At 38.9% G+C, this 13603-nt stretch overlaps 3 protein-coding genes across 3 annotated transcripts in view; 1 reads left to right on the top strand and 2 right to left on the bottom strand.

The window, feature by feature from the left end:
* The first annotated feature begins 547 nt into the window (after positions 1-547).
* cdnf (cerebral dopamine neurotrophic factor) lies at positions 548-3560 on the top strand. Its single transcript, XM_032505711.1, has 4 exons — positions 548-655; positions 1405-1532; positions 2174-2315; positions 2397-3560. The coding sequence occupies exons 1-4, from the start codon at positions 583-585 to the stop codon at positions 2567-2569; spliced, it is 516 nt and encodes a 171-aa protein (XP_032361602.1). The 5' UTR covers positions 548-582; the 3' UTR covers positions 2570-3560.
* A 2533-nt stretch (positions 3561-6093) lies between these two features.
* irak3 (interleukin-1 receptor-associated kinase 3) overlaps positions 6094-13603 on the bottom strand; it is a 9517-nt gene continuing 2007 nt past the window's right edge. Inside the window, exons 3-13 of the mRNA XM_032505708.1 lie at positions 12433-12500; positions 12300-12348; positions 11951-12114; positions 11672-11736; positions 11471-11585; positions 10340-10458; positions 8459-8657; positions 7261-7323; positions 6962-7129; positions 6436-6793; positions 6094-6288 (exon numbers count right to left, since the gene is read on the bottom strand). Of these exons, the coding sequence (XP_032361599.1) occupies positions 6173-6288; positions 6436-6793; positions 6962-7129; positions 7261-7323; positions 8459-8657; positions 10340-10458; positions 11471-11585; positions 11672-11736; positions 11951-12114; positions 12300-12348; positions 12433-12500 (1484 nt within the window). The 3' untranslated portion in view covers positions 6094-6172. The remainder of the gene's footprint in view (positions 6289-6435; positions 6794-6961; positions 7130-7260; positions 7324-8458; positions 8658-10339; positions 10459-11470; positions 11586-11671; positions 11737-11950; positions 12115-12299; positions 12349-12432; positions 12501-13603) is intronic.
* Positions 9883-13603, bottom strand: part of b2m (beta-2-microglobulin) — an 11569-nt gene continuing 7848 nt past the window's right edge. Inside the window, exon 4 of the mRNA XM_032505714.1 lies at positions 9883-9903. The gene's annotated coding sequence lies outside the window, so the exon portion shown is untranslated. The remainder of the gene's footprint in view (positions 9904-13603) is intronic.

Genomic DNA, 13603 nt, shown 5'->3' with positions numbered 1-13603 from the left:
TATATTATATTATATTATTATTAGTTTTAAGTAGTAGTAGTAGTATTATAAATACAAATTTTAAACCCAGAAACACATTTTCTACACAGAAAATTCAGACCTTTTATATAGGCAAAACAAATACCAGAGTGTAAAAATTACTCTATTACAAATAAAATGCCGGCTCCTGTGTGTTAGATTATTTATTTTTTTGTTATGTCTGAGTTGCATCTTAATTTTATAGTCAGTGGAGATTAATCTTAATTTACTGTTGGTATAGTCTGTGAATATCTAATATTCTTTACCTGTGAGTTAAATTTGAGACGTGATGACGTCAATTTCTGTGTTGCAGGAGCGCGACTCTGACTCATTAATATTCATTAGGAAACTCATCCCTGAATGGCTAGTACTCATTGCCTGCTCTGGTTGGGTTGGTTAGGTTTAGGCAGGAGGAGGGTTATGTTTAGGCAAGAGGAGTGGGATTGGTTATGGCTCGGGTAAGAATGTCAGGGTGAGCCAATCAGGGAATGACCGTCTTCCGTCCTTCAACAAAAAATAAAAAAAACTCGCGGCTAGGAGCTAATAATAGTGACAAACGCTGCCATGTCGGTGTTGTCTCTCGCCATTCTGCTGTTGGTCAGAGGGTTTACCGTTTCTGCGGCAGGCAACTGTGAAGGTTAGACAGCATGGTGTGAGCAAAAGCACAGTGTTGCTAACCCTTTTACCAACACCACAATGTGCTGATATGAGCAACAGGTTTGTCAGCTTTTCACTCCTGTGTGTGTGTGTGTGTGTGGTGTGTGTGTGTGTGTGTTGTGTTGTGTGTGTGTGTGTGTGTTGGGGGTGTGTGTTGGGGGTGGGGGTGGGGGGGTCTCCAACCATAATAATCCAGACCAAAAAGGTTGGGAACCACTGGCCTGTAGGATTGAGAGAATTTTAAGACAGCAAACGTAATTAAAGGGATTACTTTAATTATTTCACACTTGGGTCCCATGTCCTGCAGTACAGTACTTCCAATACAGGCCTGTCTACTTATGCTAGCCAGTATGCACATAGCTGAACAACAAAACACAATTACACAATTAAATTCCTGTATTCAAGAAAGGTTACTGAATATATTAAAACAGATGCCAGGCTACTCAACACATTCCTTTTGATCTCATTTATATTTATTTTTCTGATTTATAATTTGGAGTGAGAGTTGGCCACAGAGCATGACATTGGAGTCAGAATAATCTAGACATCACATATATGCACCATACATATCTGCAAATTAAAACACAACCCATTGTACTATAACAGTTTTCGACTGTACCAGGAATAGGGTTAATTGGTAAACTCACTAAATATATTAATTGAAATATAAATACAGTATGTCTCTCTATCTCACACACACACAAACACTAACAATGAACTGGTCTGCAGTGTGTGTGGACTTTCTCTACGGACTGTATGGCAGTCTGACGTCAGCCCACAGTGAACTCACTTCATCCCTGGTGGAGGAAGAGCTGATCCAGGCTTGCACTGTCGCCCAGGGGAAGGAAGCAAGGCTGGTGAGAACACAGACCCCAAACTCTTTACTCCATGTAACCATATTAGCAGAGACTTGCATTTATACAATTGGACACCTATTTGTCCATTATCATCTGTCTTTGATCACCAAGGCACAGGATTGCTTTCAATTCACCCTTTTTTTTTTAAAACTGACAACCCTTCCAGAGTCCTCCTTTTTGAATCCCATTTTTGATTTTGCAACAGAGTAAAACAGCCACCACTCTACGCCATATTGCCAAACATGGCATTACAAACCACCTAAATTATATTGCATGACAATCTATTGTGTTTGATGACGTTTCTTTTTTCTTATCTTTTTTTACAATATTTTTCTACATTATGTGCACACACCATCAGTATGGTCAGGTTGGGAAATATTGTGAGTATGGCAATTAAACTAAAACACTAAGGTTAAGAATAGGTTTCGATTTTTCAAGTCTTTTTGAAAGAGCACCTCAGCCGACCCTTCTTCAGTAAGGATCTCTCGACCAAAGAGGTGGGCGATCGGTGTTTCTGTCGGCGGGTGGAAATGAATTTTCTCTAATGTCAATGAACGACTTTCCACGTGAAGTGCAGAATTCCCCGATATGAACATAGTTCCCAGGACACTGTGCTGATTTATATGTTTTTGTGCTGTTAGTGTTACTACCTGGGAGCCAGTAGTGACGCAGCAACCCGCGTGACAGCATCAGTGTCTCAACCTCTGGCCTCCCATGTCCCCATTGAGAAGATCTGCCAGCGCCTCAGCAGCAGAGACACGCAGATCTGTCAGCTCAGATATGGTAAAGTGTGTAATACACCACAAAGACTAACCATTAATTTGTGCATGGACACAATTTAAAGCTTGTTTCTGTTGTCTGCAGAGCCTCAGCTGAAGGATCTGAGCAGCGACGGGCTCAAAAAGCTGAGAGTCTTGGAGCTGAGGAACATTTTAACCTCATGGGGTGAAGAGTGTAGAGGCTGTCTGGAGAAACACGAGTTTGTCAGCCTCATCCAAGAGAAAGCACCGCTTCATGCTCACAGTATGGAACTATGAACAGTAACTCCTGCCCCTTCTCATCCACACTGCAAAAAGTCAATTCACTCATTTCTCTCACTCCATTTTCAAGAATATGCACACTGCAATCATTACACTGCACTGTTCCATAACACAACTCACAAGAAACATCTGTTTGTTTTCCAAGCTGAAGGTAGTTATAGATCCTGGGGAGAACATTTTTCTCCAAATGGGTAGTAGAGTTTTGAAATGCAGTTTGATTATGATTTATTAACATTTTCTTTGAGGCACATTATGCAGCCTGACAGATGACATGGTGGGAAAAATAATCATTTGAACGCATGATTTACTAATTCATGCTCCCACATTACTTAACTTATTGTCTATTTTTGCTAATGTGTACCTGACTGACAGCAGCCATACCAATAGAAGCATCAATTCTTTCGTCTATAGAATGTCGTAAAACAGTCAAAATAACCATTAAATGTATCCAGAGGCCAATGTGACATCATTAAAATGTGTGTGTTTTGTCAATTATCAGTAATATAAAACAAAAAAATAGTAAATCTTCAAGCTAGAACATTACATTACAATTTTAATATAGCATTTGAAATATATTCATTCAATAACTATTTATAATTGTGGAGCTTCTGGTTGTGTAAAGTTAGCTGCTCATTGAACGTATTGAACAAGTCCACCCTAATAATAATAATAAGTTTGATATAGCACCTTTTACAGACAAAGTCCCAGTGTTTTACATGATAAAATTCTTAAAATTAGTCCCATAACAGCAAAATGAACAAGCAAATAAGAAATAAAATACCAATTAAAAAACAAACTAAAGACTTAAAACACAAAGAATTATTAACATGAGACAAAAGGCAGTTTACTGTTTTTCTCAGTCGCTTTGGCACAATTGTTGACTATTAAACTTCGTCAAACTATATGACTATTTATATGGACATCAGGTCAGTTCTTTACATGACTATAGTCATTTATCATTGATTTAATTCTAATTCCACCAAGTAAGCATTGCAAAAAATAGTTAGCATTCATTTGCTATTGAATCATACAACTCTCAAATGCAACTGTACACATGTTAATTAATTAAATCTCTATATGCAAAATAGAGCAATCAAAAATCACAATAACCCGTCACCCATTTATTAGAGATATATAAATTGCCAAAGTTGTCAGATGGATAAACTTAGGCTAGATTGCGAACGATTCAATTTCCTCACAATTTAGAGCAACCAAATGCAAAACAGTTGAGGATATCACAGCAGATGGTTGGACAGTGGGGCTGAGTCATGTCAAAAGATTTGTCAGGGGTCATGTCTATGATGCCAGACAGACAGGAGAGATTGGATGACACATGAGGTTGATAAATTTGCAGCATATTTTCTTTTTTCTTGCACATATTGTACAATAGTTTGTGATAATTAATCTTTTTCTTTTCCTGTAGAAGCTTTCTTTGTGTATTTGCTGTTCAACATCAACTGACTGATCAATATTATTCAGCTGCTCAAATATATAATGTTGCAATTGGAAAATATTACAAAGTGGGTAACTGTCACACTTTTAGAGTAAACTGGCTTTGCATTTTGACTGCCTTGGTCTAAGATAAAGGAACCTTTTGTTTTGATAACAATGATTTATTCATTGATCAATTTTTTCACATTTTGAAACATGTATTCATTCTTTCGTTTGATTTAACAACCTTTTGCAGGTCACAGGGTGGTGGGCTGAATGCACCACACAGTGTGAAGTTTGTACTTTATTTTGACAATTGTAAGATCATCAATCTAGAACACAGAACACATGACAACAGTAAAGGCATTCTACAAAGTCGGGGCCACCACTTTAAAGGCACGGTCACCCTTTGTTTTTAGACGGGCGCTAGGGACAACCTGCAGTCCCTGGTCAAAAGACCTGAGTGACCTACTAGTAATGTTAGGATGGAGCAGGTATAGAGATATACACAGGTACATGACCATGCCATGTTCTATATGTCAGAACAACAACTTTAAAATGGATATTGAACTTGATAGGAAGCCAATGTAACGAAGATAAAATGGGTGTGATGTGAGATGTCTTGCTTGACCTGACATTATGTCCGCCATTTCTTAACTTCCTGACGCAACATTTTTGTCAGCTCAGATAAGATAACGGAAGTGATAAGGAGTGATAGAGTCTGTTTGTCTCCCATAACATGGGAAACTGCACAAGTTTGCCTGGCACTTGGCCAGACCAATTCTTGAAACTCCGTGTTTCTCAGCGACAGCCCAGAAACCTGACTGATCTAGAGAAGATCTGTGTGGAGGAGTGGGCCAAAATCACTTCTGCAGTGTGTCAAACCTGGTGAAAAACTGCAGGAAACGTTTGACTTCTGTAACTGCAAACAAAGGCTACTGTAACAACTATTAACATTGATTTTATCAGGTGTTCAAATACTTATTTGCAGCTGTATCATACAAATAAACAGTTAAAAAAATTATACATTGTGATTTCTGGATTTTTTTTTTTAGATTATGTCTCTCACAGTGGACATGCACCTACGATGACAATTTCAGACCCCTCCATAATTTCTAAGTAGAAGCACTTGCAAAATTGCAGGGTGTTCAAATACTTATTTTCCTCACTGTACATGGATAATAAAGCTGTTTCTAAATTGTACTGCATCCTGTACTGCAGGCCAAAGTGTCACCTGGAGCTCCGCATTACTAATAAAGTAATCTCACTTTGCCAGACCCTCCTCCAAAGTGCGCTGAAGGAGAGTCAGGCTACTCCACATAGCATTCAGGGGTGGGAAGAAAACAGGCCCTGGTTTAATGGCATTTCTCTAAACCAATCAGAATTTTCATGGGTAAACTCCCCACACAGCAGATGCAAAATAGTTATGCAAGATAAAACTCAGTCTGGATTTACTCTGCAGAGATCTGAGGAGCAGTCAACAATAGTCCTCATAAAAAAATCACACAAAGAAAGCAGAAGGTAATGGAAAATACATGCGTCCAGTGGAATTTCCTGCAGCAGCGGAGCAATCCCAGAAGTGGAACAAGAAGGATATAGACTACTAACAAACTAACCTGTAACCGCACAGTGAGAATAGCAGTTCCACCTTTTGTTTTCATTTTATATCATTAAAATAAATTAAAGAAATGAAACAGAAACCAGAGCTCTTCCTGTTAGTACAATAGACAACCAATGTGAAGGTATTTGAACAAGGATGCTGTAATTTTATTAAATCATTGCATCAAACATCGGTTTTAAAGAAAATGCTGATTATTCTGAACTTGGCTGTATCACATCCTGTTTAATGTCATATTGTGTCTCCCACATGTTCATTTTTAAGCTTACAGGAGAGTTTGTGAGCTTTAAATTCATCGAAAAAAAAGGCTGCTCTATTTTACCTTTAAAATACTCTATTATTACATATATTATGTTTACTATGTTCTGCTGTGTGGCTGCAGGCATAGCACATTTGTTTTTCTAGTCCTCTTTAATGTAAACTAATAAGATGTGGTGACTTTTCTTCACTTCACCAGCTCTAAGTTGGCTTAATGAAACACTTTAATACTGGACACACATGACAGCCCACACAAAGGGCAGCTGTCAAGACTGTAACAGGAAGTGGGCTCTCTACTGCAGTCCTGTCTCAGAAAACAGTTCCTGTGTGTTAATCACCCCTCTGTCATAAAGACTCAGTTTGTTCCTCAATCTCTCCTTGGCTGGGGATTCCACTACAATGGAGTCAGCTGAAACACACAAAACACAGCAACTGATCATTTTCAGTGGGCTAACACGCACACTCACACACACACACACACACACACGTGATCAGATGCAGGTTTGGTGAGCAAAACCCACAGAGTCTTACCACTTCTGTGAGGAATCTTACTTACTCTGGGAACTGTCTATGTGATTGAGGGTGAAGCCATTGGCTCTGCAGTCCTCACAGGCAAGATCCCCTGTCTCAGCAGGGCAGCTGCACTGTACAGGCCAGCTGTTGTACAGGTTTGCTGCTGCTTCACCACCAGCACCCATGACGTCTCTCAGATATGTCACCTCCGACTGGCTGCATTCACGGGGTCCTGCCTGTGTTAAAGAACCAGGGAGGCTGTGCTGCTCATCGTGCTCTACAGGTATGGAGGATGAGGGGCTTAACTGGGCATTCATAGCTTCTCCATCATCCAAGCTGTGGGGTTGGTGTGCAGGGGGGTAGCTAGGTGAAGGAAGCAGCTTGCTTAACGCCAAAAGTACCTGAGGACAGGTTAAATTATTAGTATTTATCTTCTCCAGACTAGTTATCAGAACATGAGGTGCAGTGGAAAGCGCTAAAAGTTAGCATTTGGACCTGTGAGCTTAGAATATTTTTTTTTAATGTAAACTGTTCCTAAAAGTGAATAATGAATATGTTATATGGCTCACATTCTCCATGTTTGGTCTGCTGCGATGGCGGCTGGCAGTGCAGTCCAAGGCCAGACGCAGAAGGCCGAGGGCCATGGCAACTGGCCACCGACCGGCTGCGACATCCAAAAAAGGCAGACAAGAGTCCACACCACCGCTGTCCTCCACCTCAGCTACAAGCAGATCTCTCTGACAGAACAGACAGAGGTTGATGAGTACAGCAACACTTCATGTGAGCATATACGATTGTTGTTGTAAGAAGACATCCCAATGTATTATGTAGCCATGAAGTCCCTGTTCCATCTCCAGTGTTGACTCACCAGGGGTGTATGTTTAGGCACGTCCTCTATGACCTTCCGTCCCGTTACTGTTTCCATGATAACCTGAAAACAAGCAAACTGTAATTAATGGCTGGAGTAACATAAATTATACTGTATTTTCATTTTAGCAACATTTACTCACAGTTACATCTATTCAAGTACTTATTTTAAATTTTTGCTACTTTGAACTTCTTCTCCACTACATTTCAGAGGGAAATATTGTACTTTGCTGATAAAACTGAGGATCGTTCTGCAGACTGAGTGGTTTCTAAGGTGGCTAGCAGTATTGGGTCACTAACTTCCAATGTGCGTTCCAGCCTGAGAAATCTTGGTGTGACTTTAAATCAGGCTTTAAGCCTTGACAAACATGTCAAGTCCTTAACCCGCACTAGTTTTTTCCATCTTTGAAACATTGCAAAACGTAGGCCCTATCCTGGCCTCTTTACACTGGCTGCCGGTTAAATTCAGGATGCAAGATTCTTGTAATTACACACAGATACACATACTCTTTGAGGTCCTCTGATCAGGGCTTACTGGCTGTTCCCAGTACTAAATTGAAAATTGCAGGTGACAGAGTTTTTGAAACAAGACTGTGGAATGCTTTGCCACATTTTTTAAGAATGACTGCCTCTACTGTTTAAAACAGCAGCTAAAGATGCATCTATTTAGTCAGGCATTTGCTTTAACCACATTGTTTACTGGTCAAGGTTATTGTTCCCATCAGTCACTTAGACACAAAAACATAAGAAAATAGGGTCCAGGTTGAAAAAAACATAGTTACCCTTTAAGTCAGCAATCTTGACTTCCCCGTTCAAATTGTTCCATTCATTTAAATTAACCATAGTCTTTGCAAGAACTTGTCATCTTTATATCAGAATTCTTAAACCGTAAGACAAACAATTAATCACTCAATCGTATATTACAATGCAAAAACATAAGAAAATAGGGTCCAGGTTGAAAAAAACATAGTTACCCTTTAAGTCAGCAATCTTGACTTCCCCGTTCAAATTGTTCCATTCATTTAAATTAACCATAGTCTTTGCAAGAACTTGTCATCTTTATATCAGAATTCTTAAACCGTAAGACAAACAATTAATCACTCAATCGTATATTACAATGCCCCCTAATGTTGGTTTTGTCATCCTATGCCAGATGTACACACAGGATGAAGAAAGTTTAGCTGAGCAGAAAAAATCACCATTCCAAAGCTGTAAACATCCAGGCTGAAGGACAGCTTGCCATCTCGAATATATTCCTCAGGGAGGTATCCCAGGTTGCCGTGGAACCTTGTATCCAGAGTGATAGTACAGTGCTGATTGGCAGTATGAGGACGAAGACGAGCCAACCCAAAATCAGACAGCTTGGACTGCAGGGCATCATCCAAGAGTATGTTAGCACTGTGTAGAGAAGCCATATGTGTAAACGTTCGAACTTCACAGACAGCAGAGAAACCCAAGACCGATGGAAAAGAACTGACAGGGGAGGTCCTATGGCGCATGGAATGACATTTTAAAACCAATACATTAAAAAATACTTATTAGTTTAAAGATGATTGCACAATCTTTTGGCTAAATGGGAAAGAGCATACATTTAGTATATGACAAGTTTGGTAGCATCTGTTTATGAAATAGTCAGTTTCAGTGGAATCTATGACATGTTTTAATTACATTTTAATAAAAAAGGCAAACCTCCATTCTAAACCTAGAGTGAAGATATTGGTCATTATCATATGAAACGATGAAATAGGAAACTAACTGACCTAAAGCAGCCAATGGTACCAACGTCAATGCTAGCTTGGGAAGGGGGCTGAATATATACATTTTGTCACTTTGTCAAAGGGATATCTTGACTTCTGACATCAAGATATCAGAATGAAAATAGGTTCTATGTGTAATATCTATGGTTGTAAACTAATCCCATGCAGGTTTTCTTAAATAAAAATGCAATGAATAGTGTGTTTGAATATTTATGCATACTGGGGTCCCTAAACAGTCCTGGAATTGCATGATTTGGTCTGACTGAAAAGCTGAGACTCATGTGGATTCAATGAGCCCTACTGTAATACTGTGTGATGATTTTACTCCCCATAGTAGCCGTGTCATTGAAAAACAACCATTTTTGGAAAACCTCAGTTTGTTACATGATCTGTTGTGACCTCTAGGATAATCCCAGCTTCACGAAACTTTACAACCACAAAGTAGAGTCCCAGAGCATTCGGAGGATCTATGGCTTTCCTGTATTGACAATAATGGGGTTTCTTAGCGGTTCCAAGAACAGAAGTGGTCGCCATCCAATCACCGAAAAATGCAATTCTTGCAGAAATCTCCAAATATAGAACGTTTTTAATAACAAATCACAGCATGCATTTTTTCTATGATGTTCCTCAGGGTCTTGATGACCTAATGTTTTCGACATTTGCACCAAATCTGGAAATTGTATCAACCACAAAATTGCTGCAACAACCTATGAGACAAGGAAAGCATGTGAACAGTCATAATATACTTTTATCATAATGTTCTGAGCCCTTATAAACTCTAAACGTTTTCTTAAACTTAAATAGGCACCTAACCCAAACATAATGCGTATTATAGAATTTGACACACTTTTCAATGCTGCATCTCAGGTGAATCTTCAGTTTTCCAGCAGGTTCTACAAGGCATACACTGTTGCCTGCTATCTCCCCCTAAAGATACCCTGGCCCCACCCCCTAAAAAACAAATCAAAGATTGGTCTATAGTGGGTCTCTAAGGGTTAATAATAATAAAAAAAATGGCAATAGATAGCATTAGTGTAGCATTCTTTTGCATGTAGTTGCATTGCTAGCAGGTATAAACTAACGCCTTGTATAACAATGACACATAATAATAAATAGTAGAAATCACCTCTTTTGGTGTAATAAATTGTAGTCATTTCATTTTGACCGCTTTCCTTCTAACACTGAGCCTTCTGATCTTTCCAGTCTAAGCTGGCTACCAATAAATTACATAATGTTTATATTGAGTGTCGCACATCACAGTGACCCTGCCCTCTTCCAAGAGACAACAGACAGAGGGAGAATCCTAGATACTTTATGTTGTACCTGGAGATGTTGCCACAGATCACTGGGCAAGGCTGGGCTGTATGGAGGTGATGCAAGGCCTTTGCAGTTCCTTTAATGATGGCAAGACGCTCTTCCCAGGACAGACGGGGCTCTCCATCCTGTACAGAGACAACACATCCTTTTAGATTTAACACAAATATATGCCTTCAAAGAGCTAAAAATAGCCAAATTAACTGTAGGTATTGGAAAAGTGGATGTAACGCTGGTATCTGTGGAGATAGACTACAACCTGAGTTACTTTTAGCACTGTGAAATATGTTTCTATTCTTACTGTCTATCACTTAAATGAAATAAACCCAAAGCCAAGCTTAGTGCATGGCTGTCGTCACAAGAACCGCACTGGCAAAAAACGAATAACTTGGAAATGCGGACCAATCAGAGCACACTGGGCTTTTCAGGAGGGGGTCTCAAAGAGACAGGTGCTCCAACAGAGCATCCTTGGGCAGTATGAGAACAATAAAGTGTTTTTAAAAATGAAATCATGTAAACATGTTCTAGTAGAAAACCTGTGTGAACCTGACAATAAGCATAATAGGTTTGTGTAAAAAAACAAATAGACCAAACAATAAAATATTTTTCCAATACTGCATGTGCCGTGACATAAAGATGGCACATCAATGCAAAGGTAAAAAAATATGTTGCGTGTAGTTTGTGAATGTACCGGTATGTATGTTCACATGCACATAAAAGTGCACTCACAATGTCAAAGTTTGAGCTATGACTGCAATTACTAGAAGTTCCTCATAATAATAGTGTGTTCAGATGATGAATATTTTTCTTCAAGCAGTTGTGGTTTAATATCAAAGTCTACACTCTGCCAGAGTTTTTAAGTTTTAAGTCTACATTTTTACGCATCATGTTTCTTCAAAAGTTTCAATTACATATTTTTAGAAAATAAAAAAGCCTTTGTTACATTCTGCAAAACACACTTTACACTTGCGCACACTTGGGTCCCACAAGAACACTTCCTGTTTTCTGACAGTATTACCTAGAAACTGTTTTGCTCTGGCTTGGTAAACAAGTCACACACAGAAACACCCTTCCTGATGGCCTTAAAGCAAAATGAACATCTGCAGTGGGCCAGCAGATGTTAATAAATGACAAATGTACCTGATGGTGTAGTCTGTGAAAGAGCGATCCATTGGGGAGGTAAGGATACACCAGACAGTAGCGGTCTTCATCAGAAAAACAACACAACAAGTCTAATATGTTTGGATGTTGGTACCTGTAACACATCACCACACTTAACTTTAAACACACTCTAGCAGATAAAATATAGAAGGTATTTTGAAAGTGAGGGTTAACACATACAAATGATGGATTTCCATTTCTTTTCTAAAGATATCCCACAGCTTCTTCCATGGCTCCATATTTATCTGGAAATTGATGGATAAGGAATGTATTTCAGTTAGATGTTGATTAATTAGAAGCCCATTGTAGACAAGTTTACTGGAGTAAAACGCATATCTGTGTTCACATGGGACACACAGAGCTCATACTGATATCAGTCCTCCTGAGAGCATGAACAGCAATGAACAGCAAGCAGGCATATTTCCCAAAATGTCAGACAGTTTAAGAATCATCAATCACCTGTTTAAAAAGCTTTACCGCAATCTTTCTATCTCCTATCTGTGCACTGTAGACGTCAGAAAAGTGCCCCTCTACAATTCTCATGTGATGATGAAAATCTCTGGTTCCTTCTATGATGTCCTGGAAAGTGATTGTGATTGGCTGATTTTCTCCAGCGGAGTTCGCTAGAAAACAGACATATCAGTATGAACCCCAAAGGGCTTCATTCATGCTGATTCACACTTGTACAAAATTCAACACCAGCCTATAGTGGAAAGGGAGATTCCATCAAAACAATATATTTTACAAATGTAGGTATGTGAGATGAATTATTTAAATTAATTTATTCTAATGTTTTTTTTTAACTTACTGGCAGATAATGCTTGACTTGCAGAACTCGCCTCTAGTTGGAAGGATCCCTTTTAAAAACATTACAGACATTACATATATACTTATACAGCTCAAGTCTGAAGACACGTTTAAAAATGGAACAACAACTCTACCTTCACTTCAGTTGTTGACATCTGCCCTTTGGACTCTGCATGTAGATTGCTGGGGGGCACAGGCAACTCTGAAATAGACAGGGTCAATCAGGGTAGGCAGCAAAGCCTGGTAGAATATTTTTGAAAATATGTTATTCTTCTGTTTCTGTATTTGGAACATGTACATTAGAAATGTATTTCTGTTTTACTACCCTTGTGACAATACAAACACATTCCCCTCTTTACTTGGTGACCTCTTTATATTTTCAATTCAAGGTCACTGATTCAGTATTTCGTTGTTTTGAAATAGTCAGCTACTTGGACATTTCTGTTCAGGGATTGATAGCAGTGTTGCATTTTCTTTTCATTTCTCTACTGTTCTGTAAATTCATCTTTTACTTTTCTTTTTCATTGATTACATTATCCTTTCTGTGTGAATGATGTGCCTCATTTTTGCTTCCTGTGTATGGAGGACGAAACATGACTTAAGTCTCAAATTAGGGCTGAACAATAGTGTGTTTTAGCATTGACATCGCGATGTGCGCATACGTGATAGTCAAATTGCAGGACTTTGCAATATTGACGCTAATCCTTTTTTGCTCTTTGATAGAAAAGTAAACTTTCACTGTTCTCCTTTTACATGATTATTACCGGCCGACCCTTCCCCTTTAAGACAGGTACCCATGTGGGCAGCGTGTGTATGTGACGTTAGTCCGACGGGGTTTATTGTTATGGGAAGTGAGGCTCTCCGTGTGTAGATAAGTAGCGTAGGTACCAGCTGCCGCTGACACAGTGATGCGCATAGTTTTGATGGATAGTCAGTGAAGCTACAGCAGTCAGTGTTTTACGTTCGCTGGAAATACGAACTAAATCACCTGATTAATAACATAATCACAACGTCTCCCGGCCATTTGCAAATGCTGAAATGAATAATTAAATGAATGTACAAATAAATAAATGCCTACATTATTAAATAAACCATAAATAAAAGAATAAATGAAAGTTTTACATAATCCTTTTCCACCTACATGTATTTATTGCTGTGTCCAGATGTCAATGAGGTAGGAGGTCCTAACCTCAATCCAAAGCATGATTGGTTACAGGAGTGAGAGTGAGGTAACAGCTGCTCTCTTCTGCTCTCTGCTATATTCACAGTAATATTTCCCTTTGATTATACACTATTTCACCCACA

This window comes from Etheostoma spectabile, chromosome 23 (genome assembly GCF_008692095.1).
Source record: "Etheostoma spectabile isolate EspeVRDwgs_2016 chromosome 23, UIUC_Espe_1.0, whole genome shotgun sequence".
NCBI classification, from domain to species: Eukaryota; Metazoa; Chordata; class Actinopteri; order Perciformes; family Percidae; genus Etheostoma; species Etheostoma spectabile.
This window is presented reverse-complemented; position numbering and strand designations above follow the sequence as displayed.

Coding starts and splice junctions, on each gene's coding strand:
- cdnf (XM_032505711.1), top strand. CDS start 583: ATGTCGGTGTTGTCTCTCGCCATTCTGCTGTTGGTCAGAGGGTTTACC. Junction 656..1,404: donor TGCGGCAGGCAACTGTGAAG/GTTAGACAGCAT, acceptor ACTGGTCTGCAG/TGTGTGTGGACTTTCTCTAC. Junction 1,533..2,173: donor AGGGGAAGGAAGCAAGGCTG/GTGAGAACACAG, acceptor TTGTGCTGTTAG/TGTTACTACCTGGGAGCCAG.